General features: G+C 55.9%; 14 protein-coding genes across 14 annotated transcripts; 8 read left to right on the forward strand and 6 right to left on the reverse strand.

Annotated features, from left to right (window-relative positions):
• Positions 1-1,101: 1,101 nt before the first annotated feature.
• On the reverse strand, positions 1,102-3,465 carry WHR41_06322 (uncharacterized protein; the record flags this gene model as incomplete). Its single annotated transcript, XM_069374927.1, has 1 exon — positions 1,102-3,465. One exon carries the CDS (start codon positions 3,463-3,465, stop codon positions 1,102-1,104), a length of 2,364 nt encoding a protein of 787 aa, XP_069227545.1.
• A 236-nt stretch (positions 3,466-3,701) lies between these two features.
• On the forward strand, positions 3,702-6,368 carry WHR41_06323 (uncharacterized protein; the record flags this gene model as incomplete). The annotated part of the gene is made up of 2 exons (XM_069374928.1): positions 3,702-4,995; positions 5,049-6,368. The coding sequence occupies exons 1-2, from the start codon at positions 4,219-4,221 to the stop codon at positions 6,366-6,368; spliced, it is 2,097 nt and encodes a 698-aa protein (XP_069227544.1). The 5' UTR covers positions 3,702-4,218.
• Positions 6,369-6,673: 305 nt separating this feature from the next.
• Positions 6,674-8,210, reverse strand: aga-1 (Arginase). Its single transcript, XM_069374929.1, has 2 exons — positions 7,796-8,210; positions 6,674-7,740 (listed from the first exon to the last, which is right to left on the reverse strand). Exons 1-2 carry the CDS (start codon positions 7,877-7,879, stop codon positions 6,853-6,855), a joined length of 972 nt encoding a protein of 323 aa, XP_069227518.1. The 5' UTR covers positions 7,880-8,210; the 3' UTR covers positions 6,674-6,852.
• A 374-nt stretch (positions 8,211-8,584) lies between these two features.
• Positions 8,585-9,934, reverse strand: WHR41_06325 (uncharacterized protein; the record flags this gene model as incomplete). The annotated part of the gene is made up of 1 exon (XM_069374930.1): positions 8,585-9,934. The coding sequence occupies one exon, from the start codon at positions 9,932-9,934 to the stop codon at positions 8,585-8,587; it is 1,350 nt and encodes a 449-aa protein (XP_069227517.1).
• Positions 9,935-10,146: 212 nt separating this feature from the next.
• On the forward strand, positions 10,147-11,187 carry WHR41_06326 (uncharacterized protein). Its single transcript, XM_069374931.1, has 2 exons — positions 10,147-10,451; positions 10,508-11,187. The coding sequence occupies exons 1-2, from the start codon at positions 10,264-10,266 to the stop codon at positions 10,983-10,985; spliced, it is 666 nt and encodes a 221-aa protein (XP_069227520.1). The 5' UTR covers positions 10,147-10,263; the 3' UTR covers positions 10,986-11,187.
• A 3-nt stretch (positions 11,188-11,190) lies between these two features.
• Positions 11,191-11,889, reverse strand: WHR41_06327 (uncharacterized protein; the record flags this gene model as incomplete). The annotated part of the gene is made up of 1 exon (XM_069374932.1): positions 11,191-11,889. The coding sequence occupies one exon, from the start codon at positions 11,887-11,889 to the stop codon at positions 11,191-11,193; it is 699 nt and encodes a 232-aa protein (XP_069227519.1).
• Positions 11,890-12,408: 519 nt separating this feature from the next.
• On the forward strand, positions 12,409-13,389 carry WHR41_06328 (uncharacterized protein; the record flags this gene model as incomplete). Its single annotated transcript, XM_069374933.1, has 1 exon — positions 12,409-13,389. The coding sequence occupies one exon, from the start codon at positions 12,409-12,411 to the stop codon at positions 13,387-13,389; it is 981 nt and encodes a 326-aa protein (XP_069227511.1).
• Positions 13,390-15,221: 1,832 nt separating this feature from the next.
• On the forward strand, positions 15,222-16,827 carry WHR41_06329 (uncharacterized protein). Its single transcript, XM_069374934.1, has 2 exons — positions 15,222-15,993; positions 16,046-16,827. Exons 1-2 carry the CDS (start codon positions 15,742-15,744, stop codon positions 16,577-16,579), a joined length of 786 nt encoding a protein of 261 aa, XP_069227543.1. The 5' UTR covers positions 15,222-15,741; the 3' UTR covers positions 16,580-16,827.
• A 233-nt stretch (positions 16,828-17,060) lies between these two features.
• On the forward strand, positions 17,061-17,988 carry ubl1 (Ubiquitin-like protein 1). Its single transcript, XM_069374935.1, has 4 exons — positions 17,061-17,169; positions 17,224-17,278; positions 17,364-17,446; positions 17,552-17,988. Exons 1-4 carry the CDS (start codon positions 17,159-17,161, stop codon positions 17,637-17,639), a joined length of 237 nt encoding a protein of 78 aa, XP_069227586.1. The 5' UTR covers positions 17,061-17,158; the 3' UTR covers positions 17,640-17,988.
• A 91-nt stretch (positions 17,989-18,079) lies between these two features.
• Positions 18,080-21,449, reverse strand: WHR41_06331 (uncharacterized protein). Its single transcript, XM_069374936.1, has 3 exons — positions 20,950-21,449; positions 18,745-20,900; positions 18,080-18,681 (listed from the first exon to the last, which is right to left on the reverse strand). Exons 1-3 carry the CDS (start codon positions 21,356-21,358, stop codon positions 18,094-18,096), a joined length of 3,153 nt encoding a protein of 1,050 aa, XP_069227587.1. The 5' UTR covers positions 21,359-21,449; the 3' UTR covers positions 18,080-18,093.
• Positions 21,450-21,658: 209 nt separating this feature from the next.
• On the forward strand, positions 21,659-22,128 carry WHR41_06332 (uncharacterized protein; the record flags this gene model as incomplete). Its single annotated transcript, XM_069374937.1, has 3 exons — positions 21,659-21,826; positions 21,885-21,971; positions 22,036-22,128. 3 exons carry the CDS (start codon positions 21,659-21,661, stop codon positions 22,126-22,128), a joined length of 348 nt encoding a protein of 115 aa, XP_069227584.1.
• Positions 22,129-22,196: 68 nt separating this feature from the next.
• Positions 22,197-23,300, reverse strand: WHR41_06333 (uncharacterized protein; the record flags this gene model as incomplete). The annotated part of the gene is made up of 1 exon (XM_069374938.1): positions 22,197-23,300. One exon carries the CDS (start codon positions 23,298-23,300, stop codon positions 22,197-22,199), a length of 1,104 nt encoding a protein of 367 aa, XP_069227585.1.
• Positions 23,301-23,815: 515 nt separating this feature from the next.
• On the forward strand, positions 23,816-24,895 carry WHR41_06334 (uncharacterized protein; the record flags this gene model as incomplete). The annotated part of the gene is made up of 1 exon (XM_069374939.1): positions 23,816-24,895. One exon carries the CDS (start codon positions 23,816-23,818, stop codon positions 24,893-24,895), a length of 1,080 nt encoding a protein of 359 aa, XP_069227590.1.
• A 1,218-nt stretch (positions 24,896-26,113) lies between these two features.
• On the forward strand, positions 26,114-27,619 carry WHR41_06335 (uncharacterized protein; the record flags this gene model as incomplete). The annotated part of the gene is made up of 1 exon (XM_069374940.1): positions 26,114-27,619. One exon carries the CDS (start codon positions 26,114-26,116, stop codon positions 27,617-27,619), a length of 1,506 nt encoding a protein of 501 aa, XP_069227591.1.
• Between the last annotated feature and the right edge of the window lie 280 nt (positions 27,620-27,899).

The raw sequence follows: 27,899 nt of genomic DNA on the forward strand, positions 1-27,899 counted from the left end.
GCGTCGTAATAGCCAGGAGGTAGGTAATATGGATCGTGCTTCTGTGGTCCAGTCTCGTTCGCGGAATCGGGTTGATTGGCTATCTGGCGAACCTGATCGAGGTTTCCATCACTGTGAGGGATGAAGTGATCTGGGGACAGATGGTGCATCCTTTGATCGTTGCGAGACTGCAACGATGATGGGAGGCCAGGAATATCCACAGCTGCTGTTTGATCCTGGCAGTAGAGAGCCCCACAGTTCGAGCTTTGTAGCGAGCTCGCCTGTGTCGCGAGACGGCAAAATAGCGTGGAAGCAAGCATCGAGACATGCATTTTTAATAGTGTTCTGCCGCAAGGTGAGCTTGGTGACGTTAATTGAAGGAAGCGAGGTGTTCGAACCTGGCAGATCGGAGACCAACCCTTTTCTTCTGCAGAGATGATGGCTCTAAGCCCGTGGTTCATGCTTGGTATGTACTCACGGTGCTCACACAGCATTATCCGACTTCCGCTTCCCTGCGCGCCTAAAAAGTGTTAGTCTCCGCGGGGCTCAAGACAGATATGTACTGTGACGATTCCCCCGCAATCCACGCTCAATGACTGTCACAATAGATCCGCCAGGATTCGCTGATATCTAAAACTGGAAAAGACGCCAAGGAAGTGGATGCTACGTACTTCGGAGGCTATGTGCGTTGATAGTAGAGCGGATTCAGCGGAAGGCCCAAAGCCACGATGTAACGAGGTCACGCCCCGTGGCCACGCAAGTAAAGCCCGCTGAGGGCCGATTGCTACCTGCACTTGCAATAGCATTGCCAAAAAGGTATGCTTAACTATCGGACAAATGGTTCTTGTCCTTCATGGCTCCCGCCAAAGTCCGCGCCTGTCAGAGCTAGACACTCAAATTCGGGTATCTCGTCCGTTCTATCATACACAAGCAATAAGCCAGACGACGATGTTCTAGATCCCGGCCTTTCGTAAGTGCTTGCAATTTCTTCGATCTTTTATGCATTGCAAGATTGGGTGGTTCCTCCAATGGCCCGTCAGTTCTCCACGCCGAAGAGTGGTGGGAGGGAAAGACATGAGAGCGATCCTTTTTGGCATTTAGGCACCATCCTAGGTTCACCTCTCACTTTCCCCCAACAATCCCCCTGGCCCTCTTCCTCTCGTCGGCATCCAACTTCCAATTGACGCCCGTAACCCTCTCCAAGTTGACTCCACTCAACCCCTCAATCTCCTCCCACTCGTCACTCTCCATGTTCATCACCAAACAAATCTGCACGCACCGCGCGAACAAATCCCTCAAATCGTACCTCCCGCCCTTAACAGCCGCCGCCACAATCCCCGCAATATCCCTCTCCAGCCTCACAGCGCCCAAGTCGTTGACACGACCATAATAAGCCCACAACCTCTTCTCGAGCGTGCGAGCCAGCAGCGAGACAGTCGACGTCAGCAAGCGATCATAGTTCGCGGGTGTCAAGATCCGTTTCAGCGGAAGCGTGAAAGCCTGCCAGCCGCGCTCAAAGCGGCGAGGGACAAGGTCGTCGTTCGGATCCGCGCGGTCGTCGCCGTCGCTGGCGGAAGAGTCGTCGGCGTAGTCGACGTCGCGGAAGGTGTCGAGCAGGACTGGGCGCAGGCGCGGGCGCATGACTTGCTTGAGCATGACTTCGGTTGCTTCGGCGATGAGCTCGGAGGTTTTGGCTTCGAAGCTGGATTCGATGGATCGGAGGGCTTTTTCGGCGAAAACGGCGTCATGGTTGAACGGGAAAGTGTCGGCTAGGAGGGAGCCGGCGGGGGGTTGAGTGGGAGTGGTTGTAGGTTGACCGAGGCAGGTGCGAACAATCCGGCGGACGTAGTCGGTCGCAGTATCGAGGTTGTTGAGAAGGACGAGGAAGGAGATGATGAGGTTTTCGGGCGGGAGGGCTCCCTGGATGGCGGCTTTGGGATAGCTTTCGTCGCGCATCTTGCGCTGGATCATGCCGAAGAAGTCGGAGCCGAGGACTCTCCCGATTGCTGGGAAGACGCTGGCGACGACGGGGCGTTGAGATGTGGAAAGGGTGCGCTGAAGCACTTGGTTGACGATGTACATCACGTCGTCGACCGCCGAGGTGATGAAGGGAGGGTTGGCGCCAAGTGGCTTGTTTGGGTTCAGAGACAGGTCTGTAGGTGCTTCGTCCAGTTGGAACGACTTTTCGACAGATCTTCGGAAGAAGAATCCGGCCATGGTATTGAAAGGATGAATGAGGAGATCTTGCATCTTCTTCTGTATGTTACTGTTTGCGATGAAAGGCGGGACTGACAGTTTTGTCTCGGTCTCATGTCCCACAGTGACCTTATTCGCGAGGAAGCGCGTGTATAGCGCCCACCGCCCGAGCATCGTAGCACTTTCGTTGAGTAGAGCATCAATCTCCCGCATGTCGACGCCCTCATCTTCACTCGGTCTCCCAGAACCTGGGCCGGGCGATCCAGTTCGGGACTGCACCGAGCTCGGTTTTTGTGAGGGCAGGAAACTTTGAACGAGAAAGTTGAAGGGGTAGCTTTTCACTTCAGTCAGCTTACGAGCGACCTTCCTTTCTTCCGACCAAGTGTCGAGGATGATGCCGCCTTGCACATCGGCTTCGACCTGGATTCGCTCAATGACTTTCGTCATACTGCCCGGGCCGTAGTGTCTTTCCACAAGCGGCTGGTGGCCTTCCACGATCTGTGCGATATGCTCAAACAGCTTAGTAAGCGTGCTGGCGTAGAACAGGCCACCCTGTCTTTGCGTGGAGCTCATATTGCTGCGTGCCCTAGCTGCAATACCACCGCACACGTATTTGCCATAAGCATCGAGACCAACATCGGAACGTCCGATCAACGGGAACAGCTTGAAGAAGCGAGTGACGCCGGCTCCGTTGCCAGCCTGCGCGGCCTTTTCGAATTCCCGCAGGAAAAGTCCACACAGACTCTCCGCAGCAGAATCCAAAGTCTGTCGAGGGAGGTCAGGCACTTCAGCAGTAGGGACAATTTCCTCGGCGAAAGCGCCGTCAATGACAGAGTCGGGGATCAGTGATGCTCGGTGCAGGTAGCTAGCGGCAGTCTCCCAGTCTTGAAGCGCACCCATCGAGCCCGTCACGCCCAGGACGCATGACTTCAACTCCGCAACCTGCTCGACGACATCCAGAGTTGCCTTGACGGCGGCCTGCTCCCGATCGAGCTTTTTGACGGCACCGGAAATTCGATGCGCGGTCGCGGCGGCGGAGGAAAGCATGCCATTGCTGATAGACCTGGTGGCGACGACCTGTGAGCCCAGCTGGGCGCGTGCGAGATCCAGACGGCCAAGTTGGCGGTTCAAGTCTTTTTGCGATGCCAGTAGATCGTCCAGACGGGCGGTCACGTTGGCCTCACGTGCTCCAAGTTCCGCGAGAGTAGACCGAATTTCTTCGACGGAGGCGGCATTGTAGATGCTGCTGTCTGTCAGTGAGGCAGTGTTCGCCAGGCTATCGTTGGCCATGGTGGTAGCGAATACTATTAAACACAGCCTAGCGAGTATTCCAATCTCGAGACGAAGCGACGTCTGGCTGGCGCTGATGACACGCAGGCGCTACGGCAGACGAAGTTCCACACCTGTCCGGCTTCGTCGCAGCGCGCGGTAGGAGCCGTGTTTCAGGGCGTGTGGAGTCTGTTTACGTTGCTTGGTAACGCTTCGTCCAATGGCTTGATTATGCCCGTCTTCACACGTCGTCAGCAGTTGGCGCTATCGTATGGCTGTGCTGAGATCTGGTACTTCTGTACATAGCCGGATCCTGGTCACTGCGAGCTGCGCCCACTGCCAACATCCATGCTGCCGCTGCCCGGAACAACGTGCAGGCGCCACAATCGCGCGAGCTGAGTGAGATCGTCGCCCGGAAGTCTGGACTCCTCATCCTTGCTTTACGACAAAATATACAGGCACCTCCGACTTGCCTGCTTTGTCCTACACTTTGGCCAACTCCCGCCTGAGACACCCCACGACCTACGAATGGTCTAGAAAGAGAACCTGGAGAGCTATACCCCACCAAAGCGACATTCATACCCCGAGCCACCCAACCTAGTCGACAGTGCACTTCTGGACTCCTCCACTGAGGTCTGAAGGATCGCAAACGCGAGTCTGTCGCAGACTCACATCGAAGGCTTGTTGATAGCGGGACACAAGGAGCCTACACGGATCACATACATGCCGCGTACTGGCCCGTGACGAACGCACGCTCCCCCTCAAACCTCTCTCATGGACGCTGCCGGCCATGTCGCCCTCGAGACCGCCAACCTCTATGCCCGCGCGGGCGCGAGCAGCGACTCGAGCGAAGACCGTCCGGCGATCTACAAAGTAGTCGGCATCATCCTGGCGGTCTGCTCCGGCCTGTTCATCGGTGTCAGCTTCGTGGTCAAGAAGATAGGATTGCTCAAGGCCAATGTGAAGTACAATGAGGAGGCCGGCGAGGGATACGGATACCTTAAGAATGCGTGGTGGTGGACAGGCATGACGCTGATGATCGTGGGCGAGGGCTGCAACTTCGCGGCGTACATGTTTGTGGATGCGATCATGGTCACACCTCTGGGCGCGCTGTCCGTGGTCGTGACGACGATATTGAGCGCGATCTTCTTGAAAGAGAAGCTGAGCTTCGTCGGCAAGATGTCTTGTTTTCTGGCCATTCTCGGATCGGTTATCATCGTGCTGAATGCACCGGAGCAGAGCGCCGTCTCTGACATTCAACAGATGCAGAAGTTCGTCATTTCGCCTGGCTTCCTGACATATACTGGCATCGTGATAGTTGGGTGCGCCTTCACGGCTCTATGGGCTGGACCTCGCTACGGAAAGAAAACCATGATGGTCTACCTCACCATTTGCAGCATGATTGGAGGCCTCAGTGTCGTTGCGACACAAGGCCTGGGCTCTGCGATTATTGCGCAGATTAACGGCAAAGCACAGTTCAACCAATGGTTCACTTACGTACTGCTTGTGTTTGTGATACTGACACTGCTCACCGAAATCATCTACCTGAACGTATGTATTCATGACCCAGCGTCGTCTACAACAGTCAAGCTGACACGTCGCAGAAAGCTCTCAACATCTTCAACGCAGCGCTCGTTACGCCAACGTACTATGTATATTTTACCTCAGCCACCATCGTTGCATCAGCGGTACTCTTCCAAGGCTTCAAGGGAACAGCGGTCTCAATATCGACCGTGGTCATGGGCTTTTTAGTCATCTGTGTCGGCGTCGTCCTGCTGCAGCTGGCAAAGTCATCCAAAGACGTCCCCGAAACAGAAGTCTTCAAAGGCGAAATCGACCAGATCCGCACGATAGCCGAGCAAGAAGAGCCAGAGTACGAGCCCCGAGCAGACACAATCCGCGGAGGCGCCGCAATCGTCCGCGCCCTGAGTCGCACCCGCACCAAGAGACAAGCAAAGGAAGCTCACAGGATCCACGAAGAGCGCATGGAAGCCATCGGCGAGAACGAAACGGTAGAATGGGACGGCCTGAAGCGGCGAAAGACTACTAGCACTGCGTCTGGCTCCATCAAGCGCTCCAACACCGTCCACCCGCCCCTCGGCATGAGCCACATGCCGACCGAAGACTCCGACAGCGAGCCCGAAGAAGACATGCACCCGGGCTTCTTCAGTCGGCTGGGACGCAAAATGACCACCGCCGCTGGCGGCCACCGCAAAGCCTCCGGCCACAGCCCCGTCCCCATGGCTTCCGTGAATATCCACCCCAAACGCACCTCCTCCGACGACCACGACACCGCCTACCACTCGCCCGGCCCCTCCGGCGCCGGCGGGCCTCACCTCCGCTGGGCCGGCGCAGAAGAACCAGACCGCTCCTCCTCGCGCGGCAGCAGTCTCGCCCCGCGCCCGCCACCGCACGTCCTCCCGCCCACTACCTCTTCCTCCTCAGGGCCCGAAGGCAAGCGGCAATTCTCCTTCCACAACGTGTTCACGCGCAGCCGGTCCGGCACGGGCGCCACATCCCTCACAGCGCCCGACGAAGAGCACCGGCCCGTAAGCCGGGGTGCACTGAGTTTCGTGCGCGGCGGGAGAGCGAACGCCAGCACGACGGAAGAAGAGCGGCTGGGACTGGTGCACGGGGACTCCGGCAAGGGGATTCCGGAAGGCGAGGACGAGGACCGGCGGGACAGCGACGAGTGGCAGATGGCGAGCGGGGCGGAGTCGTCGTCGCCGGAGATGGTGGGGGCGAGTCCGCCGCAGGGGGGCGATCTGGGGTATGCGTCTGCGTCAGGAGGGATGGGGAGGGGGAGGAGGGATCCGTATGGGGATTATGAGGAGGATGAGTTTGATATGGCGAGGCGGAGTCCGCGGACGAGCTTTGGGGGAAGGAGTAGGGATAGTGGAGGCGGGGGAGGGGCGTTTGTCTAGGTGACGGTGGCGTGTCTTGGGCGGGGGTGATTCTTCGTGCGTTTCAGCGGTTCTCCTGCGTTTCGTGTGTCTATCTTGGGGCGTGGGGGTGGACATGAACATGGTCATGGGTGTATCGGAACAGAACATACTTCACGGAGAGCACGGGCGCGCTGTATATTACTGCTGGTCCAGGCTGGGGTTTCACAGCATTGCAATAAAGTACATCCTCAGGTATAGGGTGGCTCTCGGGTCACACGGATTGCTTACGTCTTCCCTAGCTCCGTACCATGTAGCACCAACACAGCACTTCAACTTCAGACGCATGTCAGTGAGCTCTTGCGAGCGCTCGATTAGATCTATAACGCGAAGTCTAATCTAACCATTTTATCCATTTTATCATCAGGCCGATCCAAACCGTCCGGCTGACGTTCCGAAATGCAAACCCAGCAGACGCCCATTTTGTTCACTCGTAACGCGTTTGATTGCATGCAAAGTCTTTCGCTCAGAGCAGCGTATCGCCCAGCGCGCAACGGACAATGCTCACGCCCGACCGCACCGTCTCCGCCGCGCCAGCCTCCTCAAGGCTAGGGTTGACTTCGACCAAGTCCAGCGCGACGAGACTGCCCGTCTCGTGCACGCACTCAGCGATGAAATCGCCCTCGCGCAGCGTCAGACCGCCTCGAACCGCAGTGCCCGTGCTAGGAGCGAACCGCGGGTCGAGTGCGTCGATGTCGAACGACAGGTGAATGGGAGTGTCCGACCCGATCCAGCCGAGCGCCATGTCCATGACCTTGCCAATGCCGTGGCGGTCGATATCGTGCATGCTGAACGCCTTGATGCCGTGCTCGCGCAGGATCTTCTTCTCGCCGCGGTCGACGTCGCGCAGGCCGATGTAGACGAGCTTCTTGACGCTGACGCGGTGCTCGTCCTTGAGCCAGCCGAAGGGCGCGTCGGGCTTGTCGGACGCGAGGCCCGTGAGGAAGGCGACGGGCATGCCGTGGATGTTGCCGCTGTCGGAGGTCTCGGGGGTGTTTATGTCGGCGTGGGCGTCTACCCAGATGACGGCCATGTCACGGCCGAGGCGCTCGCGGATAGCCTTGGCGGTGCCGCTGATGGTGCCGATGGCGATGCTGTGGTCGCCGCCGAGGGTGAGGACGCAGCGGCCCTCCTTGGCGTGGTCGTAGACTTGCTGGCTGAGGGCCTGGGTGACGGCGGAGACGGCGCGCGGCTTCTTCATGCCGCGATGGTCCGGGTCGGAGGAGGGGAGGAGCTCGGTGTAGGAGTGGACCTTGTTGTCGAAGTGGATGTTGTACTCGAGGTCGTCTTTCAGCTGGTCGGCCAGGCCTGATTCTATCAGAGCCATTGGCGCGGCGTCAACGCCTGCTTTGCACTGGTTTTGGAGTCAGGGTCGGCGAGCGAGCTTGATGTGATTAACGCAATCTTACCTGGCCGCCGGAGAAGCCCACGGCGACAATACCCAAGTCAGTGCCATTCTTGAGGAACTTGGGCTGGAGGGTCGGCGCGTCCATGGCGCTTGATAAGTAGCGGAATTGAGTGAGAGAAAAGGCCACCGCGTCCCTAGGGGATCAATGTATGTGTTTCAAGGAAGACGTCGCAGGTACTTTAGAAAAGTGTCTAGAAGTGAAGTACGCGCGGTATTGGTATGTCACACAGGCAAAGAAATGCTTAGAATGAAAGTAGCGAATATGGAGGGAGAAAGAAAACTGCAACGGGGGCGAACCAGTCGCTTTTTACCTTCGTCTGACCACCAGCGCTATCCGTGAGGCCTTACGAGACAGAAATTGGGCTTCGTGTGGGCGTGGCGCCTCCAGTTGTGTTTAGAGGATGAAATCGCTTGCGCCTGTACTTAGAGGATGCGCGTCGGTACAGCCTGTACTTAACGGAATGCGACGCTGGGCACGAGCCACGCGCGCCGCGGCTGGCGGTGGAGTCGTGTGCCGGGGCTAGCCGGCCTATCTCATCATTCATGCCGCCATGACTGTGGGCCGAGATGTGGGAGATAGCGAGCGAGACACGTGATGTTTCTGACGCGTGACAGCTCGCCTGTGTAAGTGAATGGCTTGACGACGGAGGGGTACTCGAAGATCGCACTGCATGCAGGCCCTTTCCGTGAGAATCGCAGATGCTCTTCCAATTTCTGGCTATCACGGCTATTCTATACTACAAGCAGGACTTCTGCTGTCGCGCGCTCCATGAAACGCCTTCGAGGACCCTCATTCTTGAACCGTCTGACGGGACTCCTCTTCTTCCTGCTCTCTCGCTGACTTTAGAGCCTGCTCTTGCAACCGGTTGTCGACCCTCCTCTTCCAAACAAAGGCTCTACCCGTAGCATTCCTGAAACGTTCACCACTCCACAGAGCACTGCAACCAGGGCCATACATCCCACGCCTCACCGATCGATCTCTGCTGCAGATTACACTCAGCAGCATGTGAGTTTTCTCACTGAAATCGAACACTTCCTTGTCCATATCTTCGAGAGTGTCGATGATAGATGGCACGTCCAAATACCGTCGGTACAGAATGCGCATGTGGTTGTTGTAGAATGTTGAGCCTGCGATGAGGGCAAACGTCGCTGGGCCGAGAGACTTCAGGTATGGCATGAGAGACAGGCCCAGCTGCGACGAAGGGAAGGACGAGATGCACTCTTGCTGAAAAGCAATCAGGTGCCAAGGCGCGTTCTTCCTGATGATAGTACTTTCGCGCACATTACCCGGCCATTGCGGAATCATAGGGTCTGCATCCGCGTTCTTTTCGTCGTTCTTGTCGCTCTTTGCCTTGGTAGCCCGCTGTGCAGACCGCGCGAGTGGTTCGTCCAGCTTCAATGCAAGCACGCGCGAGAGCACCTTGTCATGCAACAACTTCCACAGCTCAACATCGGTCTGCGCTTTCGAAAAAGCTTCCTTGACGTTTTCTCTGTCGGCTTCGATCGCCTCTTGCTCCATAACCGAGCGAGAATCACGCCTCGACTCGTTGGTCTTCTGCTCCCTCGTCACGCTTTCTGCTGGCGTGCCCTCGAGGTCGGCAGGTTGCCCGGCTGTTTGCTCAAATGCTTCCTGAAGAATTCCATCAAGCTGCTGTAGAGCTTCACCACCCTCTTTGCCCTCTTTGCCCTCTTTCTGCTGCTTCATGTTGAGCAATTTCTCGAAAGCCTTCTTTTCTGACGGGGTCATGGTAGAGTTGGAGAGCGTGTCGCGAACGGATCGCTTCTCGTTCCTAGCATCCTCGAACGGAATGTGTTCTTGCCTCTCATACTCAGGCCTCCGAGGTCTTTCCATTTCGGACTCGCCGCCATCTCTATTTTCGTAAGGACCTAGCGTCTTCCGGAAGTATTTCGAGTCCGGCGCCCTGTTTCTTGCGCCAGAGACGAACAATTTCCGGTCCTTATTAGTACGCTTGGAGCGCCGAAATCCGCGCTCTTGGAGGTCTTCGAAATCGCTCAAAGCGTCTGTATACCGTGTTCGGATAGTCTGGGTGTTGTAAAGGAACGGCAGGATTGGCTCCGCCGCAGAGACTCGCCGCACTCCGGCAATACCATGTCGCCGCAGTGCCTGAGCCACCGGCATCGCAAAATACACCGCCTCGATGTCCAGATGTCGTCCGAAGCTCCTGTGCCACCAGCGGAAAAGTACGGCCTGTCAGACACAACCCTGATTCCAGAAGCTCTGTGGAACCGACTGCGCACGCGAGATAATCTCGCATCGCAGCCTCCGCGGCTAGATCCGCAGAGCCGCCGGATCTCGAGCTGACCTCATCCGGGCCATTTCCCTTCACGAGCCAAAGCCAAATCTGGGGAAACGAAAGAACGCGCACAGACTGCGGCGGCCGGCGGCGAGCTTAGTAATAATCCCAGAAGAGCGAAACGGAGGGCGCGAGGGCCTTGCGAGATGGAGTGATGCCCATCACCGAAATCGAACTGCCCATCCTTTCGCGGTTCCTGTGCGCTGTCGAGATGAACACCGGTTTGCCTCCGCAGCCTTTGGACGCTTCGGCTGAGCAGCAGCAGCGGGCTCAGCAGGATGGCGGGGAGGAGCAGAAGAAGCAGTTGCCGAAGGGTGTTGTGTTAGGTCCGGATGGGAAGCCGTGAGTCCGGTCGTCCTTTGTGAAGAGAGATTGTTGTAGCTCATCATAATACACAGATGCCGCTCTTGCACTTCCGTCTCCTCATGGATGGCCATGGCACGCTCCGCGCCCGCTTCGAAAGACAAGCAACCTGGCACAATCCAAACCACTACTCCTCCCGCCGGCGCGACCTCCTCTCTCTCCCTCCCCGATGACTGCCCGCCCGATGTGGAGCAGCTCGGCCGCTCAACCTGGACGCTCCTGCACAGCATGACAGCGAACTATCCGGAGCGACCATCTCTGACCCAACAGATGGAGACGAAGCAGTTCATCTCGCTGTTCGGCAAGATGTATCCTTGCTGGGTGTGCGCTGACGACTTTCGGTCGTGGATGAAAGACGGCAACGAGCCCCGCGTGAGCAATCGGGACGAGTTTGGGAAGTGGATGTGCGAGGCGCATAACGCGGTGAATGTCAAGTTGGGCAAGAAAGAGTTCGACTGCAATAAGTGGGAGGAAAGGTGGCGGACGGGTTGGAAAGATGGTAGATGTGGTTGATGTGGGAATTGGTTGTTTTGGTTGCATGGTGGGAGGCGTTTTGGGATATCTGCATGTGCATGGATGGAAGATTCTGGAGATGATACACTCAGCTTTACAGTACGAGGATGGTTTGTACGATAAGAGGACGATTTGAACTACCGAGAGATCATGTACAAAAAGGAAGGACATCGCAATCACAATTCCCATCTCACCTCACTAACCTCTAAAAGCCCTTATTAACCCCCTCCCACTCCGGCTCCTCAAGCCTACATCTCAACAAATTCCAAGGCCAACTAACAGCCGGCGCCTTCGCATCCCTCTCCGCCCTTTCTCTCGCCTCAGCCTGCCCCGCGACAATATCACCAAGCACCTTTGCCGGATTCCCACGCGGAAACTCCTCCTCCGCCGCCTTCACAAACTCCTCGCCCAGCAAAGCCCGATACCCCTCGTGCCCAAAGTCCGTCTTCGGCCCCAATCGAATCACCCGAGTCAAAGCACTCATGCGCTCCGCAAGCCCAGGCGACGTATGCAGCGCAATCGCCGTCCAGACCTCGCGCAAAACCACCTTATCGACCACGCCATGCGCCTGCATGAAATCGACCGCCGCGTCGGCGCCACAAGCCTCGAAGCGCTGCGCGTGATCGTGCGCCGCGCAGGTGCCCATGTCGTGGAAGATGCTGGCGAGGAAGATGGATTGCTCGTCGAGGAGTTGGGTGTCTGTGGCGAAGATTTCGGAGCCGGTGGTTGGGGTGAATTGCGGGAGGGACGAGAGGTCCACTTTGCTGAAGGCGGAGGAGTAAAGGTAGACGCGCAGGCTGTGGGCGAGGATGACGGGGTGCAGTTGGGTTTGGGCGTGGTGGTATGCGGCTTGGGAGACGGCGTCTTTTGGGACACAAGACGGTATGGAGGAGCCGGTTGCCATGACTGCGTTTAGTAGACGAGGACAGACGAGAGGCGGAAGCTGTAAAATTAGTTGACAGACTGTTCTGTAAGCGAGTGGAGACGTCTTGTATTATTACAAACGAGGGGTTTAAGAAAAAAAAGTGAACAGAGTCCAAGATCGCATTGATATACCGTCGGCTATGGTTCAATGACCACGGCCGAGGCGCCGCTCGGAGGGGAAGTCGTAGGGCGCATCATTGGTAATCGCCAAAACCCAACCCTAACTGTCATGAAGGCCCCAAACGAACATGTCGTGCGCAGTGAGGAGAGTTGCAAAGACTTCCTTCGACAAGAACAATGCAAATGGACATATGCAACCGAAACATGAAGTGCCGCGATCGCTCCTCGGAAATTGATGTCTCGTGACCACGCGCCGCGCCCGAGCCGCGCCCGCGCCGCATCATTGACGTCGGCCGTGCCGTCCGCCTCACATTTGTTTTGACCTCCGTACAGGCAAAGAGCACCACGCACAGCTATTAGGCTGTCTCTTGCTCACGCAATGCCTGCGGCGAATTCATCGACGCCGGTTCCCAAAGCGGCCAAGCCGTCGCGGGCGATTTTCGACCCGTTCAACTCGTCCGCCACCGGCCACCAGCGCGCGGAAAACAGACTCGGCGGCAGCACGTCGTGGCGCGACTCGCGGTCGCTGAAGTTGAGGGAGCAGTTTGCTTCTGGCTCGGGCGGTGGAAAACGCGTGTCGGACACGGTTGGCGCGGGGAGTCTGGATTTCGGGAACGATGGAAGGACGGAGAATGGTGGGTGGGTTGAGGGCGCGAAGGGGTTGAGGACTGGGGGCCAGACGAGCTTGTGGGAGTCTATGAGGCTTGAGAAGGATGTTGAGAGGCCGACGAAGAAGGCTAAGGTTGAGGACGGTGTCGATGCGACGAAGGTGGTCAATCCTTTTGCGCCGTTTCGGAGGCCGGATGGAGAGGTCAGGGAATCGAGCTGGACGAGCCATGAGTCTAGTCCTTCTCATTTACTTTCGCCTTGGGATGCCGATGATGAGAACTGTATTCCGCCATCTGGCCAAGTCGAAGAGCGGGACGAGAACGAAGCAACACCTATCGAGAAAGAACCAGAATCACATCCCCAGATTTTCTCAGGTCTCACTTTCTACGTCAACGGCTCGACTATGCCACACATTTCGGACCACAAGCTCAAGCATCTTCTCAGTCTTCACGGTGGCAACTTGAGCATCGCCCTGGGCCGCAGATCAGTCACGCACGTCATTCTAGGCAAGCCAGGCGGTCCAGGCGAAGGTTGCGGCGGAGGCCTAGCAGGAACAAAAATCCAGAAGGAGATCTCTCGCAAGAGCGGCAAGGCGATCCGATTCGTGACCGCGGAGTGGGTGGTCGAGAGTGTCAAAGCTGGCAAACGACTAGCGGAGTCAAGATTCGAGGGCATGAAGCTTGCGCCGAAGGGTGTCAATGGTATTGCCGGCATGTTCGCAAAACAGGGCAGCGGGAAGAAGCCTGGATGAAGAGCTTGGGGTTTCTGTCACTGTGATATGGTCATGCTGTGGCAGTATCATTGCTACATCCTAAACACTGAAAATCGCGTACAAGCGACACCAGCATCCTAAGACGGCGAAAACTTGGCCGGCCGTTAATTCTCCAAACATGGAGGAAACACTATACGGAGTCGCCGATTCCAGGGCGTCTGTGACCGAAAAGAGGCACTCAGAGTCCCACAGCGACCAACGAGTCCGCAGGAGCAACGAGGCTTGCGATGCAAAGTCACCACACCGCACCGCATACTGCGCAGACATCTTTCGCCGGGAAGACCTAGGGTCATACCTTATGCGGAACGTCGAAAGAGATAGAAGAAAGAGACGATATCACACAACACATGAGAATCGTTGAAACATGTCCCTTATCAACTGCTTTTCTCTATCATGAAACGCCTTTAAGGTCCTGGCATGGCAAGTCTTTATCTTCGAATCATCTGAGTCCTCGGACTGTCTCAGTCGTCTGAGGTATTAACGCAATTAGAATCGGCGCTCGTAAGTAGTCATATCTCCGCGCTTGCAGGTCGGTTGTTGGCTGCTGATCCGTCTGTATTGCACATGATCGACCGAGCTGTGTCGAAACACAATTCGACGAGAATGCAAACGTCAAGCGATCGCATCGCCAGGCTGCAAGCCACTCTTAGGTCTCGACCGATTACTTGGCAACTCCTTGTCTCCTCTGGTGTTCCCATACCTTTGTCTCCACGCCATGGACCCGATGCAACGCTTCTCACAATCACATCCCAATAGGCCAGCATGGTGTCGCTTGCGCCTAGTGTTGTGCAGATACGTTTCCAGGTTGAGGTGCGCCAAGTTCATGCAATGATTAGGATGACCGAACAGATTGCACCTTGCGCTGCCCTCGAAGACATACCTTTTCACATTATGGCATCGAGTGATGACGGCTTTCCAGAGGTCTTTGCGTTCGAGCTTCGTGATCGCCAGCAATCTGGATGAAACGAATCGAAACGAAATAGACTTGTTACAGTGATCGCAGCACGCCTTCAGTAATTTGGTGTAACTTCGTCGCTGTCCGTTGGCAGCGTACCTGTCGAAAGGGCGGCAGCGTTGTAAGCCTGAAGGGATAGTTTGCCACTGATCAATCCAGCAGCCAAGGGAATTGTAGTTCGCGAGCAATACTGTCAGTCTGTGATTCTGAACAGAACATCGGCCAAAGATTGTCTCGACTGTTGCGTTCGACCAGTGTTCTAGCTTAGGATATCTTTCTTTCTGGAGAACGATGTCCGTTTCTGCACCGTCTACATCGTGAGCTTTGTGCAGCTGGTTTCTCTTGCGTTTGCGATCTCTGTCAAGCATTCGGGTCATCTTGTCCCCAAGTGCTGAGCGTTTCGATCCGTTTGTTGTACTCATGGTGCGAGGCGTTCACACTCGTTGTACCCTCGTAGATCAGATATTGAATACTTTAATGTGTGTTCGATTCAGATTTGTAGGTTGTATGACCGGATGTCGAAATTTATCGTCTGAAGCGTCTGAAATGAGATGTAATATATTAGGGAGTCAGTCACATGGGAGTTTCACTTCCAATCGTCTCTTGATTCATTTGGCAGCTCTCGAAAGTGAATTGTCAATTGCAAAAGAACAAAGGCATGACGCTAATACTGCCATCTATCCACGAATCGGCTATCATCCTCCCAATACCCCCAGTAATAGATTATGTGCATCGAACAAGGACGTCCGTTGATGATACTCAAAAAGCCCGTGGTAACTTGGTTGAGCCATAGGCATGCGAGCCTTTTATCCAAGACATCTCGTCGGGCTTCACACGAGCATGAGCGACATGAGCTCCACCGAGACTCGCGAGATCCCTCCATTGTGATGTGCATCAAAGAATAAGTAGATGTTCCTTGGAGGTCTCGCCGAACCTCAAACGACCGGAGCAGCGGCAGTCCAGGTTCGGCATTCCGCGGAGAGCTGCAGCCGTGAGCAGCCCCACCACCCCTCTCGCTCTCGTGCCCACCTCACCAGGCTCACCACACCGGCACACGCGATCGTCAGCAGGTGAGCTCGCCTTTGCCGCACTCGACTCCGGCACTGCGCATCATTGGCCCAACCGTCCGCTGCTCTGCGACAGTCCTTGACCTCTGTCATGTGCCATCCCCAAGAGTCATGTCGACATGCCCTGTCGGTGAGCACCGCTGCCGTCCAGTAGTCTGCTGCCCGACATCACTCACTGTTGATGGCCTTATCTTCTCTGCTGCTCTACCTCAAGAGCACACCGTAGCGCATCGTGTCCGACTCCCACAATCGCTGGCATAGCCAGTACCAAGTGACATCACAACCCTCTCCATATCAACAAACGCCACCATGCCTCCCTTCCCAATACACGTCCCAGCTCCAACAACGCCTTTCCCAACCTACCTACTCCCTTCCCTACCCTTCCGCCGGCGTCAGTCCAGCACTTCCTCAGCGGCTAGCACAACGCGCTCAGATAGCATCTCGAGCGCATCGCCTTCAGAAACAGAAACCAGCTTCCTAACCGGCGCAAACTCCCACCTACGCTGCGGCCGCTGCCTCGCGGACCTCGCGCTCTCCTCACAAATCATAAGCAAAGGCTTCGTGAGCAAAGCTCCACATTACCTTGCAAACCACAATCCACTAACAACCCCAGACCGGCCGCCACGGCCGCGCCTACCTCGTCGCGCCCTCCAGCAGCTCGATCAGCCCCAATCCACTAACCCTCCGCACGGCAGCGCAGAAGAACGCGGCCCTGCCCAACCTCCCCAACACTTTCACTCACAAACCCGTGCCCCGCCAACTCGTCACGGGCGCGCACACGGTCAGCGACATTAGCTGCGCGCAGTGCGGCAGCGTGCTAGGGTGGAAGTACGTGGCGGCTGAGGACGAAGGGCAGAGGTACAAAGTGGGGAAGTTCATTCTCGAGACGCGCAAGGTGTGCCGGAGCAGTACGTGGGAGAGCGAGAGTGGGGATGGAGAGCGTGTGGTGGAGGTGAGTGGCGGGAGGAGAAAGAGTTCGCTTGCGATGCCGCCGGAGGGGATTGAGGCTGTGAGGGAGGAGGAAGGGGAGGTGGAGTTTGACAGCCAGGATGAGGACGAGTGCGAGGATCTGTTTATGGGGGTTTGGACGCCGCAGTTGGCCACGACGAGGAGGAGGGCGAAGATTGTGGAGAGATTAGAGGAGTAGGGTTGCTTGGTCTGTTGTTGCTTGATGCGATGGTTTTAATGGTCCGGACTGCGCAAGAGGATGTGGCGTTTGATCTTCTCGGTTCGTTGAGGCCGTGGTGATATCGGTTTGGCATGGCTTTTGGGAGGCGTCTGGGCTGAGAACGTTGTTTCCGAGCGATATTATACCCTTTGCTGTTTCGTTCTAAATTAATGATAATGACTGCGAAGGCCTGCTACAGGCTAAAATACGAGACGCAATTACCATCATGGTTGCTTGCCAATGATGCTTGATACTCGTACTTCTCGGGGGCAGGCAACATTTTCTTTCCTGGACTCAGACTGTCTGCATAATCACATGCTTATCATTGGGACATGACATTGCAACTACCGTTTGCAAGACCAGCCAAACCATTTCTCTTCCTTGTTGCAGACCCTCACACTTCCACCGACGCCATCACCAAAGCAAACCCCACCAACTTCGTCACCGAAGCCCGACTGACAAAGCCCGCCGCATCACCTCCAACGCTCACATCCCACCACTCTCACTGTGAGCCAAACACAAAATACCCAAAACTCCTACACACACGCAACCGCCAAAATGCAGATCAAGTACGCCTCATCTTCTCCTCCTAACCTAGGCTGAATACTAACCCCAACTCCCAGAGTCCGCACCCTAACCGGCAAAGAGATCGAGCTGGACATCGAGCCCGACTACAAGGTACGGCACACTACCTCACCTCCTGCAGCGCACCGCACCGAATTCGTCGAAGCACCAGAGCCCTAACACAACATTGCAACAATAGGTCCAGCGCATCAAGGAGCGCGTCGAAGAGAAAGAGGGCATCCCGCCGCAGCAGCAGCGTCTGATCTACGGCGGAAAGCAGATGTAAGAACACTTCCAGAACTCGGCTTTGGGACCCATAAGAAGCTCGCAGTGGGAAGGAGCAGGATCACCAGGAGAACAACAAGGCGCTGACAAGCTCCCAAACAGGGCCGACGACAAGACCGCCGAGGAGTACAACCTGGAGGGCGGCGCGACGCTGCACTTGGTTCTCGCGCTGCGCGGTGGGCGTTCGTAAGACAAGGGCCTCGGATGCGAGTGACAGGCTGAGAGAATAGCTGTCCCGGACGACGAGTATCGAGCGACAATGCTCACAATTACGAAGACACGCAGCTTGGTTTCGAAGGCGGGGCGTTTGCGGGCGTCATGCTTGAAGGAGGACGTCTAGATTTTTCGAGTAGCATGGACGAGCGCGGGTGTCTTTGACACAGCAGCATGTGATGCTGTTATAGCGGTTCCTGACTTGACCAAATAGGCGAAGGCGCAGCTGAAGAGGAAATTACAATACGAAGAAGCTTGCATAAAGGAGCACGCGAACAGTTGCGAAAGATTCAAATTACACTCCCCAAAAACCCACGCATGCACAACCGCTTACAGGTATCTCGAGTTTCGTGACCATCTCACATATCCAACCTCGTCCAGCACCAACCCACAAAGACGCCAGAACGCCACATCACCGTCCCAGAGATCCGCTAAGCAGACCCCGTCACCCGCCTAATGCTCCTCCTGGCACCCTCACCAAGCACCTGCACCTTACCCTCCTGCTCCAGACTCCTAACCGCATCCGCAAACTCCTGCCCCTCGATAGCAACGGAGCTCTGCTCGCTCAGCGTCCGAACAACATCACCATACCTCGCGCTCGCGCCGCCAGCCCTAAGCATCTCATCCAACATACTCAGAACACCAGCCTTTAGATCCTCCTTGCGCTTCCTCTCGCTCGCGCTCGTGCCCTCCGTCAACAAGCCCATATCAATCAAGCCCGTGCGGGCGTCGGTGGCGGCCTGCTTGAGAGCGGACTGGATGAGGCGGACGGCCTCGTCGACATCGTGCTCGGTGACGGTGGTGGAGAGGCGCATTTTGGCGTGCGCCTCCGACAGGCGGATCATGCTCTCGAGCTGACGGGTGGTCGCGGTGATGCGGCGCTCGGAGGCGCGGATGTCCTCGCCGAGCTTGCGCATGGCAACATAGGCGGCGACGAGGGCTTCGGCGGCGGGCGCGGAGATGGTGGGTTGGATGTTGGAGCGGGCGTAGGAGATGTAGGAGGTGAGGAATTCGACGGGCTGGGTGGGAGGTGTTAGCGCGTGGATTCGGGTTTGGGAGGGAGAGGGTGGAGGAGGGCTTACCAGGACCTCATCTTTGCTTGCGTTGTCAGGCGTGTCTTCGAGGTACATGCCGACCAAGTGCCGAGCGAGCTTGCGATCCGCTGACTCCTCGATGCGGTCGAGAACAAGGTAGACCAAATCGAATCTGCTGAGAAGGGTGGGCGGCAGATCGATGTTCTGCGGGACTGGCAAGTTCGGGTTGTACTTGCTGCCGATAGGATTGGCAGATGCAAGGATGGAGGTTCTTGCGTTGAGCGTGGTGATGATGCCGGCCTTTGCGATCGAGACGGTCTGCTGTTCCATGACTTCGTGAAGCACCGATCTCGTCGATTCAGACATCTTGTCGAACTCATCAATACAGCAGACACCACCGTCACTAAGGACGAGAGCGCCAGACTCGAGGACGAGAGAGCGTGTCTCTGGGTCTCTTGTCACGTACGCGGTCAAACCCACGGCAGAGGAGCCCTTGCCCGAAGTGTACACTCCGCGAGGCGCAATCTTGTGAACGTACTCAAGCATCTTCGACTTCGAAGTAGAGGGGTCACCGCAGAGTAGCACGTTGATGTCTCCACGGTACTTTGGCGAGCCACCTTTCTCGAAGCTTTTGTTGGTGCCGCCGAAAAGCTGCAGCAAGATACCCTTCTTGACATCGTCCATCTCGTAAATCGATGGAGCCAGCGAGCGAGAGAGCAGCTCGTAGACATCCGGTCTGGCGGCGATCTCCTTGATCTTCGCTTCCTCCTCCTCACTGACCTTGCGGGTCTCTTCGATGTTTCCAGAAACTTGGTCCGAAAGCTCCTCTTCGATGGTGGTGGGATCAATTCCCATGCGTTTCTTGTCGACTTTCTGAATGTGGAGGCAGTCGACGTAAGTCTTGAAGATGTTCTTGACAGAGCGCTGTCGAGGGTTGACGCGGACTTGGTTGCACTTAAAGATACCCGTGATCTCAACTCTGTCACCAGCCTTGCACATATCCACGAGCTCGTCGTAGGCGCAAAGGGAGACTGAATGCGGTGTCTGACCATCAGGGACCGAATCTGGTGTCTCTTGCAGCTTGATGACCTGCTTGTCCGCGAAACCAGAGCGATTGTGGACGATTTGCATGCTGTTCGCGGAATTGCAGATCTCTCTTGGGCACCTTGTAGGCTCGGCGATCTTGCCGCGGTCAATGTCAACCTTCACAGTATGATGACAGACCGAGCAACGGAAGAATGCATCCTTCATGTCGGGAATGACAGGGGTTGTACGAATCACGAGACCTTTCACAGACACCATCTTGTCCATGTCGCCAGGGTTGAGGTCACGCAAGTTGATGGTCTTGTCCATGCCGAAAGGCCGCACGCGGTAGATTCTCTGTTCAGCTTCGGTGACAAGATCAGGAATCTCGTCTGCTACCTCCGCGGGAACAGGCGCCTGGCCGCCGATATTGTTATCAACATCAGAGCTAGGCATAGGGGGAGCAGAGCTAAGGTCGCGTGTTCTGTTCGTTTCGCCGTTCCTCTGTTGTGACTGCTGGCGCATCATGTCCATCTTTCTTTCTGCAAGCTCAACGACAACGTCCTTGATCACAGTATCCATCAGGGGAATAATTTCGCTAGGGAAGGACTGCAGTTGGTGCCAGAGCTTCCTAGTCGGAGGATAGGCCTTGAGATTCTTCGCGTCCAGGTACAAGAACCGAACGCCAAGCTCGATCATGGTCTCCATCATTGACACGTACTCCTTCTCACGGCCTGGGTGGCCAGGCTCCAGTGTTGTTCCTTCGGCAAGCTCTCCGTCTGCGATCATGCGGTATTTCTTTTCGAAGTTGAGGAGGAAGTCTCTCATGGCTTTGAAGGAGTGCTGGATAGAGACGTTTGTGCCCCAAATGACAGCGCCCGTGTTGCCGCCCAACTGGTCGGCATCCGAAGTGTTGGGGTTGAGGTTAGAGAACGTCGCTGCGTCTGACGGAGCGTCTGCGACTGGCATACCGCTCTCGTCGACAAACATCCGTCTTCTTCTGCTACTGCTGGGATCCATGATATCGGAGTCGATGTCGTGGCGTCTATTCATAGCGTTCGTCTGGCTTCTCAGAGGGGATCGGACGAACAAGCCACTTGAGCTGGTTCTGTCCGGTCGACGAGCGTCACTCATGGGACCGGCAGGATCAGAGCTGGAGGCGTAGTGAATCGGCGACGAATCTGTAGCATGTCAATATTGGCATCATTGGCGGAATCAGTGCAGACACACCTCCTGCCATTCCACCGCTTGCTCTAGGCGTCCTGGCTCCATCGCTGCTGGCAGGGCCAGCCTGCCCCTTCAAAGGCGAGCTCATGCCGACGCCTCCAGCACCTTGTCGCCCACTCTGGCTCTGACTCTGGCTTCCATTGGGACTCGATCTGAAAAACAGCGGGCTCGAAGTCGGCGGCGCTTGGCTTTGAGATGTGTGTTGCGAGGAGCGCGCATTCCCTCGAGGAGTCACATCTTGCATGTTGGTATCAGACGCTTCGGAGCGCAATTGTTCATCGGCGGCGGCGTTCGCATTGCCGTTGTGTGGGAGTGAAGGGCTGGAAGCAGGCGCTTGCGAGGAGCGTGCAGAGCGGCGCGGTGTACCATTGACCGAGCTGCGATTCGAGCGACGCTGCTCTGGCGAAGACATCTTGAAGGTGGGGTTTTGCGCAGTTGAGGTTAGTTGCGCGGTTGGAAGGGCTTTGGCGGTGTGTTTGCGCTGGAGGGGCTGTCGCCGTCGCTGTCGATAAGTTAGCCCTGAGCAACGGCGCGTGTCACGAACTCGACGCGGCTGAAAACGCGCTAGTAAATTGCTTGCATTAGCGCGCCGGACCCCTCCATCAGTCAAAGTGGGCGAATTCAGTGGCACAGCGTGAGAGACAGGAGGCTTCCTAGGTATCAGAAGTCGCAATATCACCCAATCAACACCGGTAATATCACAATTGTCGATATGCCTGCGCCTTCTCAGCTCGCTATTGCCACCTCGGCCCTCAACCGCCTGGTGAAGGAGGAGGCTAGCTACCACAAGGAGCTCGAACAGCAGAGTGCACGCATTGCTAAGCTGGAGGCTGGTGAGGGTGCGGATGACGAGAACGCGGAGTACATACTCAGACAACACGTATGCTTGGATGAAATATTTTTGTATTGACTTATATCCATGCTAACCACTTGTGAAGAAACAAGCCCTTGAGCAGACTAAGGCTGTGTTCCCTCCGCTCAAACAAAAAATCCAGGATGCGTTGAGTAAGCTCGAGCAACAACTTGTAAGTTTGGGACATGGGATATTAAAAGCAACGAAGGTATTGGTTTGCTAAAACATCAAAACAGGAGCAAGACAAGGCTCAAGCATCGCCTGAGGAGGCTACCAAAGCACAGGAGGCTATTGCAGCTGGCCAAAACGCATTGAAGGAGTCGGCTTGACTGGGAAGCGTTCTCGCTTGATGACTGTACATACATAGATACCCAGTGGAAGCCACGTAATTTCATCTTCACGACTCGTCCATCTCGGTCGTCATGCCCTCCGCCGGCTCCTTGACCTGTTCATCTTTGGCTTCTAGACCAGTCGAGGCTTTCGGATGTTCTTGAGAATCCGAGGTTGAAGGGGCTGGCGTAAATTCTTCGCCCATGTCGACGTCGGCAGAAGCGTGAGGACTCTGAGCCCCTGGGCTTGGAGCACGAGATGTAGGATTCGCACCATCGACCTCCAGAAACTTATTCCTTGGTCGTTCTTCACTCTCCTCAAGACCGTCGTGCATCGGTGTCGCTCCACCAGGCAGCGGAGTTGAACCTTCAGGCATAGGCGTCCTGCCACCTGATTCATGCCTTGGCGTCCGACCATCTTCAATGCCTGGCGTACCCATACGACTGCGATCATCCTTCTCCCCATCGCCATCTTCCATGGCATCATCATCTCCCTCTTCTCCCTCGCCCTCCCCTGGCTCCTTAATGCCCTTGATCACCCGACGCATAACCTCGCCCTCATGCACAACCCTCTCAAATTGCTCACGACGACCAGACCACAAGCCCTCGATCTCAACTCCCTCCTGCTCAAGCTCCTCGATTTCTTTCTCCAAGCTCGTGATGTCATTTCGGCACTCGTCGCGAGACTTCAGCTTCTTGTCCTCAAGAATCTTAGATGCCAGCGCGTCGTAGCCCTTCCTTAGCTCCAGGACCTTCTGCGCCTCCGCCAATTGTTCACGCAAGAGCAAAGTATTTTCCCTCACAGCCTGAGCAGTAGCCAGAATCTTCGCCTTCTCCGCCGCATAGCGTTCGCGCTCGCGCGCATTGGAGCTCTGGATCAGCTGTATCCGGGTGATTGAGCTTTCGAGCGCGGCGAAATCGAGCAGGACTTCCTCCCTAAACTTTTGCCGTGTAGTCGGGTCTGCAGAAGGGTCTTCGGCCTCCGCAGGAACTTCTTCGCCTTCTGGCGGCGGAGACGGCAGCTGCTTCGGTGTAGAGCGAAGAAGCGAGTCGCGGTCCAGAAGGCGTTTTGTCACGCGCTGAAATGGCCTCTCTTCGATTCCGAGCAGACGCGCAGAGTGTAGTGCATCCTCAGCGGGCTGCGGGAGGATGCCATACGTTTGAGCAGCCATGTTGTCGATGGGTTCGTGAATGGCAATGCGAAAGGACAAATGCGATTCTTGGGAGATCGCCGGTATGTAGAGTTGTCGCGCTTTGGCTTTGCGGAGCTGCGGTCCGCTGCCGAAGCTTATTTGGTGGGGCACATGTCCTCAAGCTCTCCCTTCACTGACATTACCTACATTAGACTTCCCCCATGAGGACAGCCTTGTGTCCTCAAAACAGTCAACTCGAACTCTATTACTTTTTTTCATCCACCTGGCTTACTTGTGGTGGGCTCCTAAATTCCATAAGTATGCTGCTGCTTGTTTCCCTTCTCGCTTCAAACCCCGACCCAGTCCCTCAGCCCTAGAGCACTGCTTTGTCTACCGGATAGTCCACCACATTCGAGAACGACCTTTGTTTCACAAGTCGAAGCAGGAACACTCTCCACGCGTCTTTGTTCCTGCGAGACCTCCTAAAATTACATCCGTCGCATTTGGTCGTCGCAAACATTTCCCAGTCGCCAACGAAGTTCAGCTCAGCAAACATGCCTGCAGCCTCACTTTCGTCAATGGCGCAGCACGCCGCGATCCGCAACATCGCAAGCATCACAGACATTGCAGACCTGCCTTATCACGCCGTGGAGCCTATCCTCCGCCGCATCGACAATCCGCAGCAACTCCGCGAGATCGAGATCAACTGTCCGCACGTCGCCGATCACTCCAAGCTACTCTGGCAGGAATTCATCAAGCGAGATGTCTCCAACGCAGATCAGAAGATGCTCTACCCTAAAGACCCCAGATCGTGGCATAAGGTGTACAGGAAGATGTTGAAGCAAGAGGAGGCGGAGAAGGCCGAGGCCGAGGAAGGACTGAAGAGGGCCATGATGGGTCTTCAAGAAGCCAAAGGCTCGAAGGAGACCAGGATCGTCAATAAAGTCATGGAGCACGGCCAGAAGAAAAGGACTGGCTTCTTCGACGGCGTCATGCACACTGGCGGTGGTGGTGGGAGCAGGGCACCTTTGCTATGGAACGCCAAAACAGGGCGAGACGCATTCAGCGCAATGCAGCGGGCCACTGCCAACAAAGCAAGTGCTTTCAAGCCGATGACCAGACGCGCGATTCCGGATCCGAAGAGCCAGATCAAGGTCGCGCCGAAGAGTATGGTCATGGAATATTCAAACCCTGGCAATGAGGCTGTCCGGAGAGCTGCAGCGGAGGCGAAGAAGTACGCAGAGCCACAGAGCCAGAACGCAAGGATTTTCACATCGAGAAGCCGAGTGGGTAAGACTGAGCAAGCGTTTAGGAACGAAGACATGAAAGAGCAGTTGGAGAAGGAGAGGCGACTACGTGCGCTCACAAACCCCGTCGCCAAAGCTGCTATGCATCCTGCGCCAGCATCTTCGAGCGCTGGATCAGGGGCCCGGGCATCTACCACGTCCTCACAGCGTTCATCCGTTTCGCCGACCAAAAGCGCACCGAAAGCGACATCCTCACTCGCGCCTTCGAATGGTTCTGTTCAGGCCAAGCAGTCTGTGCAACAGAAGCCAGCGGCAGCTCCGGCGCCTGTTAAGCGTAAGCGGCCGACGGTGGATCCCTTTCTGTCTGTGAAAAGGAGCAGACCTTGACCTGGAGCCCCGACTATTAAGAAATTGATACAAATCGCGAACGACCATACGTCGTGAAATTGACTCGCACGTCGAATCACTATCTCCGCAAAGTAACGACCCAATTGGACATCGCAAAAGCAGCTGGACGTCTGACAGCGTAGGATATGTGACGAGAGGATGGCCAAAGTACACATGTAGACCTGCATCCGGGAGCATGAGGAACGCACATAGCGTTTTCGGACATCACACACGAAGATCAGCCCTTAATGGGTTACCGCGCATAGGTGCAGCCAATCAGTAACGCAGGCCCAGTGCATGCTGCAGCATGCCGGGAATATGGTTACCGGACCTGTTCTTCGGGTCACAGTTGAGACATCGGACCTTACCGTAGTCGAGAAATACTTTCAATAGACCCTTCAGAGCAAGCCTCATCATGATATTCTTTTCCACAAATGATTCTATCACAAGTTCCCCACCTTTTCGTGGGTGGTGAGCGCTTGACGTTGTGATCACGCGGTGCCTCGGCAGCGTTGGTTGGCCCAGCCGACGACAGCCACGCCTGCTCAAAGTGAGACAACGCCCGTTTCACCGGCCACCAGTCGTTACCCAGCGGTATGATGGCCTCGAGATGTAGCCTCTCGACAGTGTACTTTTTTCACAGTCATGAGAACACATCATTATCAGAATAGATCATGCAATGAATTTCGATGGGCTAACGTTCGGCCACGGGTCCAACCTTCTCCTGTCCTGCTGATCATCCAGCTCAAGCCTCGCCGGCTGGGCGATTAATGGCGTGGACGATCGCAGCTCCGCGTTTTCTCCATGTGAGACTCGGAATGCACATTCAGTATTGATTCTAGCCTCCTACATCACAATAGATCCGTATACACTTTGGCTGGGATCTGGCATCTCTTTATGTCTGAGACAAAAAGGCTCTCCGCCACTCCGAAGGCAAGGGAGGCGGGATGGCATCCGCATGGAAATATAGTAGCCACCAGCAACCCTCTGCGAAAATGGCGGGCCTTGTTACTCTCTATTGCTACTTTGGCTTTGGTGTATAGCATGTTGTCTCCTCGAACTACAGCAGTGCTAGCCACAACACTTTCCCTCTCCTTCGCCCTACCTAAACCTGCGACCAACGACGCCGTTCAGCAAGATGAACCGGCTTGGCGGGCTACTGGAACAGACAACAGTGCTGGACACTGGTTCTACGAATTTTACGATTCACTGGCTGTGATGCAAGGAACTTCGTTCTGGTCCGGTTACGATTGGCCCGAATCAATAGATTGGATAGCAGCAGTCTTGGGCACGTTACTTGGAGCCTCGGATCGTTCTTTCACTGAGATCTTAATCGAGTACGACGGTAGTCTTCCTGGCTCATATTTTTCTGGTCCGACGATCGATGGCGAAATTTCCAGATACTACTCTCAAGTCGAATCTTTCTTCAAGTCCGAGAACGTGGGCGACATCTTCGGACAAGCTTACGACGACGCGCAATGGGTGGTTCTGGAGTGGCTGGAAGTGATCAAATTCATCAACGAATACAACTCTTACATCAATGGATCCGATCTTGGCGAAGAGAATCTTTCACGGTACGCCCACAGGGCTCATGTTTTCTACAACATCGTCCAAAACGAGTTCGAGACCTCTCTCTGCGACGGAGGCATTACATGGAATCCAACACTGGAGACATACAAGAACGCCATCACCAACGAGCTTTATCTGTCAAGCTCGATAGCTATGTACCTCTACTTCCCGGGAGACTACAACACCGACCCTTATCCAACTGCGAATTACTCGTCTGACACGAACACGACTCTGCCGCCTCTTACATTCCTTCAGCCGCACGATCCGGTCCTTCTGGACAATGCGATCAAGGAATATGATTGGTTCAAGACGCACAACTTCACCAACGAGCAAGGCCTGATCGTGGATGGATTCCACATCTCCAAAGGCCAGACCACGTGCGACAAACGCAACGAGATGGTCTACACCTACAATCAGGGAGTCATCCTTTCCGGCCTCAGAGGCCTGTGGGAGGCTACTGGTGACCCTTCGTACCTTTCTGACGGTTACGATCTCGTCAACACTGTGATCGACGCAACCGGCTGGAACGCCCAAGACGCGTCAGAAGCAAGCCAGTGGTCCGGTCTGGGACGCAACGGCATCATGGAAGACTACTGCGACGCGTCGGCGAACTGCTCGCAGGACGCGCAGATCTTCAAAGGCATCTACTTCCACCACCTCGGGATCTTCTGCGAGCCGCTCCCGACCATCACGCCTCTTGTGGCGAACCTCACTGTGCTCGCCGAAGACGACCTCGCCGCTTCCCACTCAGGACACTGCGACGGCTTCCGCCCGTGGGTCATTCACAACGCGAACGCGGCCCTGAGCACGCGCGACCAGAACAATGTCATTGGCGGCTGGTGGGGCTCCGCGCACAACAACGGGACAGAGGGTGCGACTCTAGACATGTCGGTGCCGCGTCCTGAAGGCAGCTGGGACGAGCGCAATGACCCTTCAGTGCTCGATCAGGCGCCTTGGGCTTGCCGCGACGCGGATGGCTGCCGCCAAGGCAGAAATGGCAACGCGTTATCGGCTCGGTATGTCAAACCATCAGCGATACGGAGCAAAAAACGCGACGTCAACGATGGCGGGCGAGGGAGGACGGTGGAGACGCAGGGCAGTGGTGTCGGCGTCGTCAAAGCGGCGAGCGACTTCACGCGCAAGAGACCGGCTTGAGCGATCCGGTCTATTTCACGACTTTCATGACCATACATTTGCCACATATACACAAACGATTCTTTCAGACGTCTTATCATGCTTTCATGTCCGGATTCCAAGCCCTCTACCAAATCTGGCAGACGCCCCTGAGAGCCAAGTTCCAAGCCGCCCAAATCTGTTCTTGAGCGCCCCGCGCTCCCCAATCTTGACTCCTCCCAACCAACTGCTGTATCGAAAGCCTACTGCAGAGTCTATTGCTGCGCCGCATTTCTGGGCGTAATTCAACTGTAGCAACAAA

The sequence above is a fragment of the Cladosporium halotolerans genome (genome assembly GCF_011745625.1).
Source record: "Cladosporium halotolerans strain TM138-S3 chromosome Unknown Sca26, whole genome shotgun sequence".
Classification (NCBI taxonomy): domain Eukaryota; kingdom Fungi; phylum Ascomycota; class Dothideomycetes; order Cladosporiales; family Cladosporiaceae; genus Cladosporium; species Cladosporium halotolerans.

What these genes read in the sequence shown, in the direction of transcription:
- ubl1 (XM_069374935.1), top strand. An exon ending in ACATCGAGCCCGACTACAAG is followed by an intron (nt 17,279 to 17,363) that starts GTACGGCACACT and finishes TTGCAACAATAG; the next exon opens with GTCCAGCGCATCAAGGAGCG. An exon ending in ATCTACGGCGGAAAGCAGAT is followed by an intron (nt 17,447 to 17,551) that starts GTAAGAACACTT and finishes GCTCCCAAACAG; the next exon opens with GGCCGACGACAAGACCGCCG.
- WHR41_06326 (XM_069374931.1), top strand. Translation starts at nt 10,264, where the DNA reads ATGCCCATCACCGAAATCGAACTGCCCATCCTTTCGCGGTTCCTGTGC. An exon ending in TTAGGTCCGGATGGGAAGCC is followed by an intron (nt 10,452 to 10,507) that starts GTGAGTCCGGTC and finishes CATAATACACAG; the next exon opens with ATGCCGCTCTTGCACTTCCG.
- WHR41_06331 (XM_069374936.1), bottom strand. Translation starts at nt 21,358, where the DNA reads ATGTCTTCGCCAGAGCAGCGTCGCTCGAATCGCAGCTCGGTCAATGGT. An exon ending in AAGCGGTGGAATGGCAGGAG is followed by an intron (nt 20,901 to 20,949) that starts GTGTGTCTGCAC and finishes GACATGCTACAG; the next exon opens with ATTCGTCGCCGATTCACTAC. An exon ending in CAAGCAAAGATGAGGTCCTG is followed by an intron (nt 18,682 to 18,744) that starts GTAAGCCCTCCT and finishes CCTCCCACCCAG; the next exon opens with CCCGTCGAATTCCTCACCTC.
- WHR41_06329 (XM_069374934.1), top strand. Translation starts at nt 15,742, where the DNA reads ATGCCTCCCTTCCCAATACACGTCCCAGCTCCAACAACGCCTTTCCCA. An exon ending in AAATCATAAGCAAAGGCTTC is followed by an intron (nt 15,994 to 16,045) that starts GTGAGCAAAGCT and finishes TAACAACCCCAG; the next exon opens with ACCGGCCGCCACGGCCGCGC.
- aga-1 (XM_069374929.1), bottom strand. Translation starts at nt 7,879, where the DNA reads ATGGACGCGCCGACCCTCCAGCCCAAGTTCCTCAAGAATGGCACTGAC. An exon ending in TGGGCTTCTCCGGCGGCCAG is followed by an intron (nt 7,741 to 7,795) that starts GTAAGATTGCGT and finishes CTCCAAAACCAG; the next exon opens with TGCAAAGCAGGCGTTGACGC.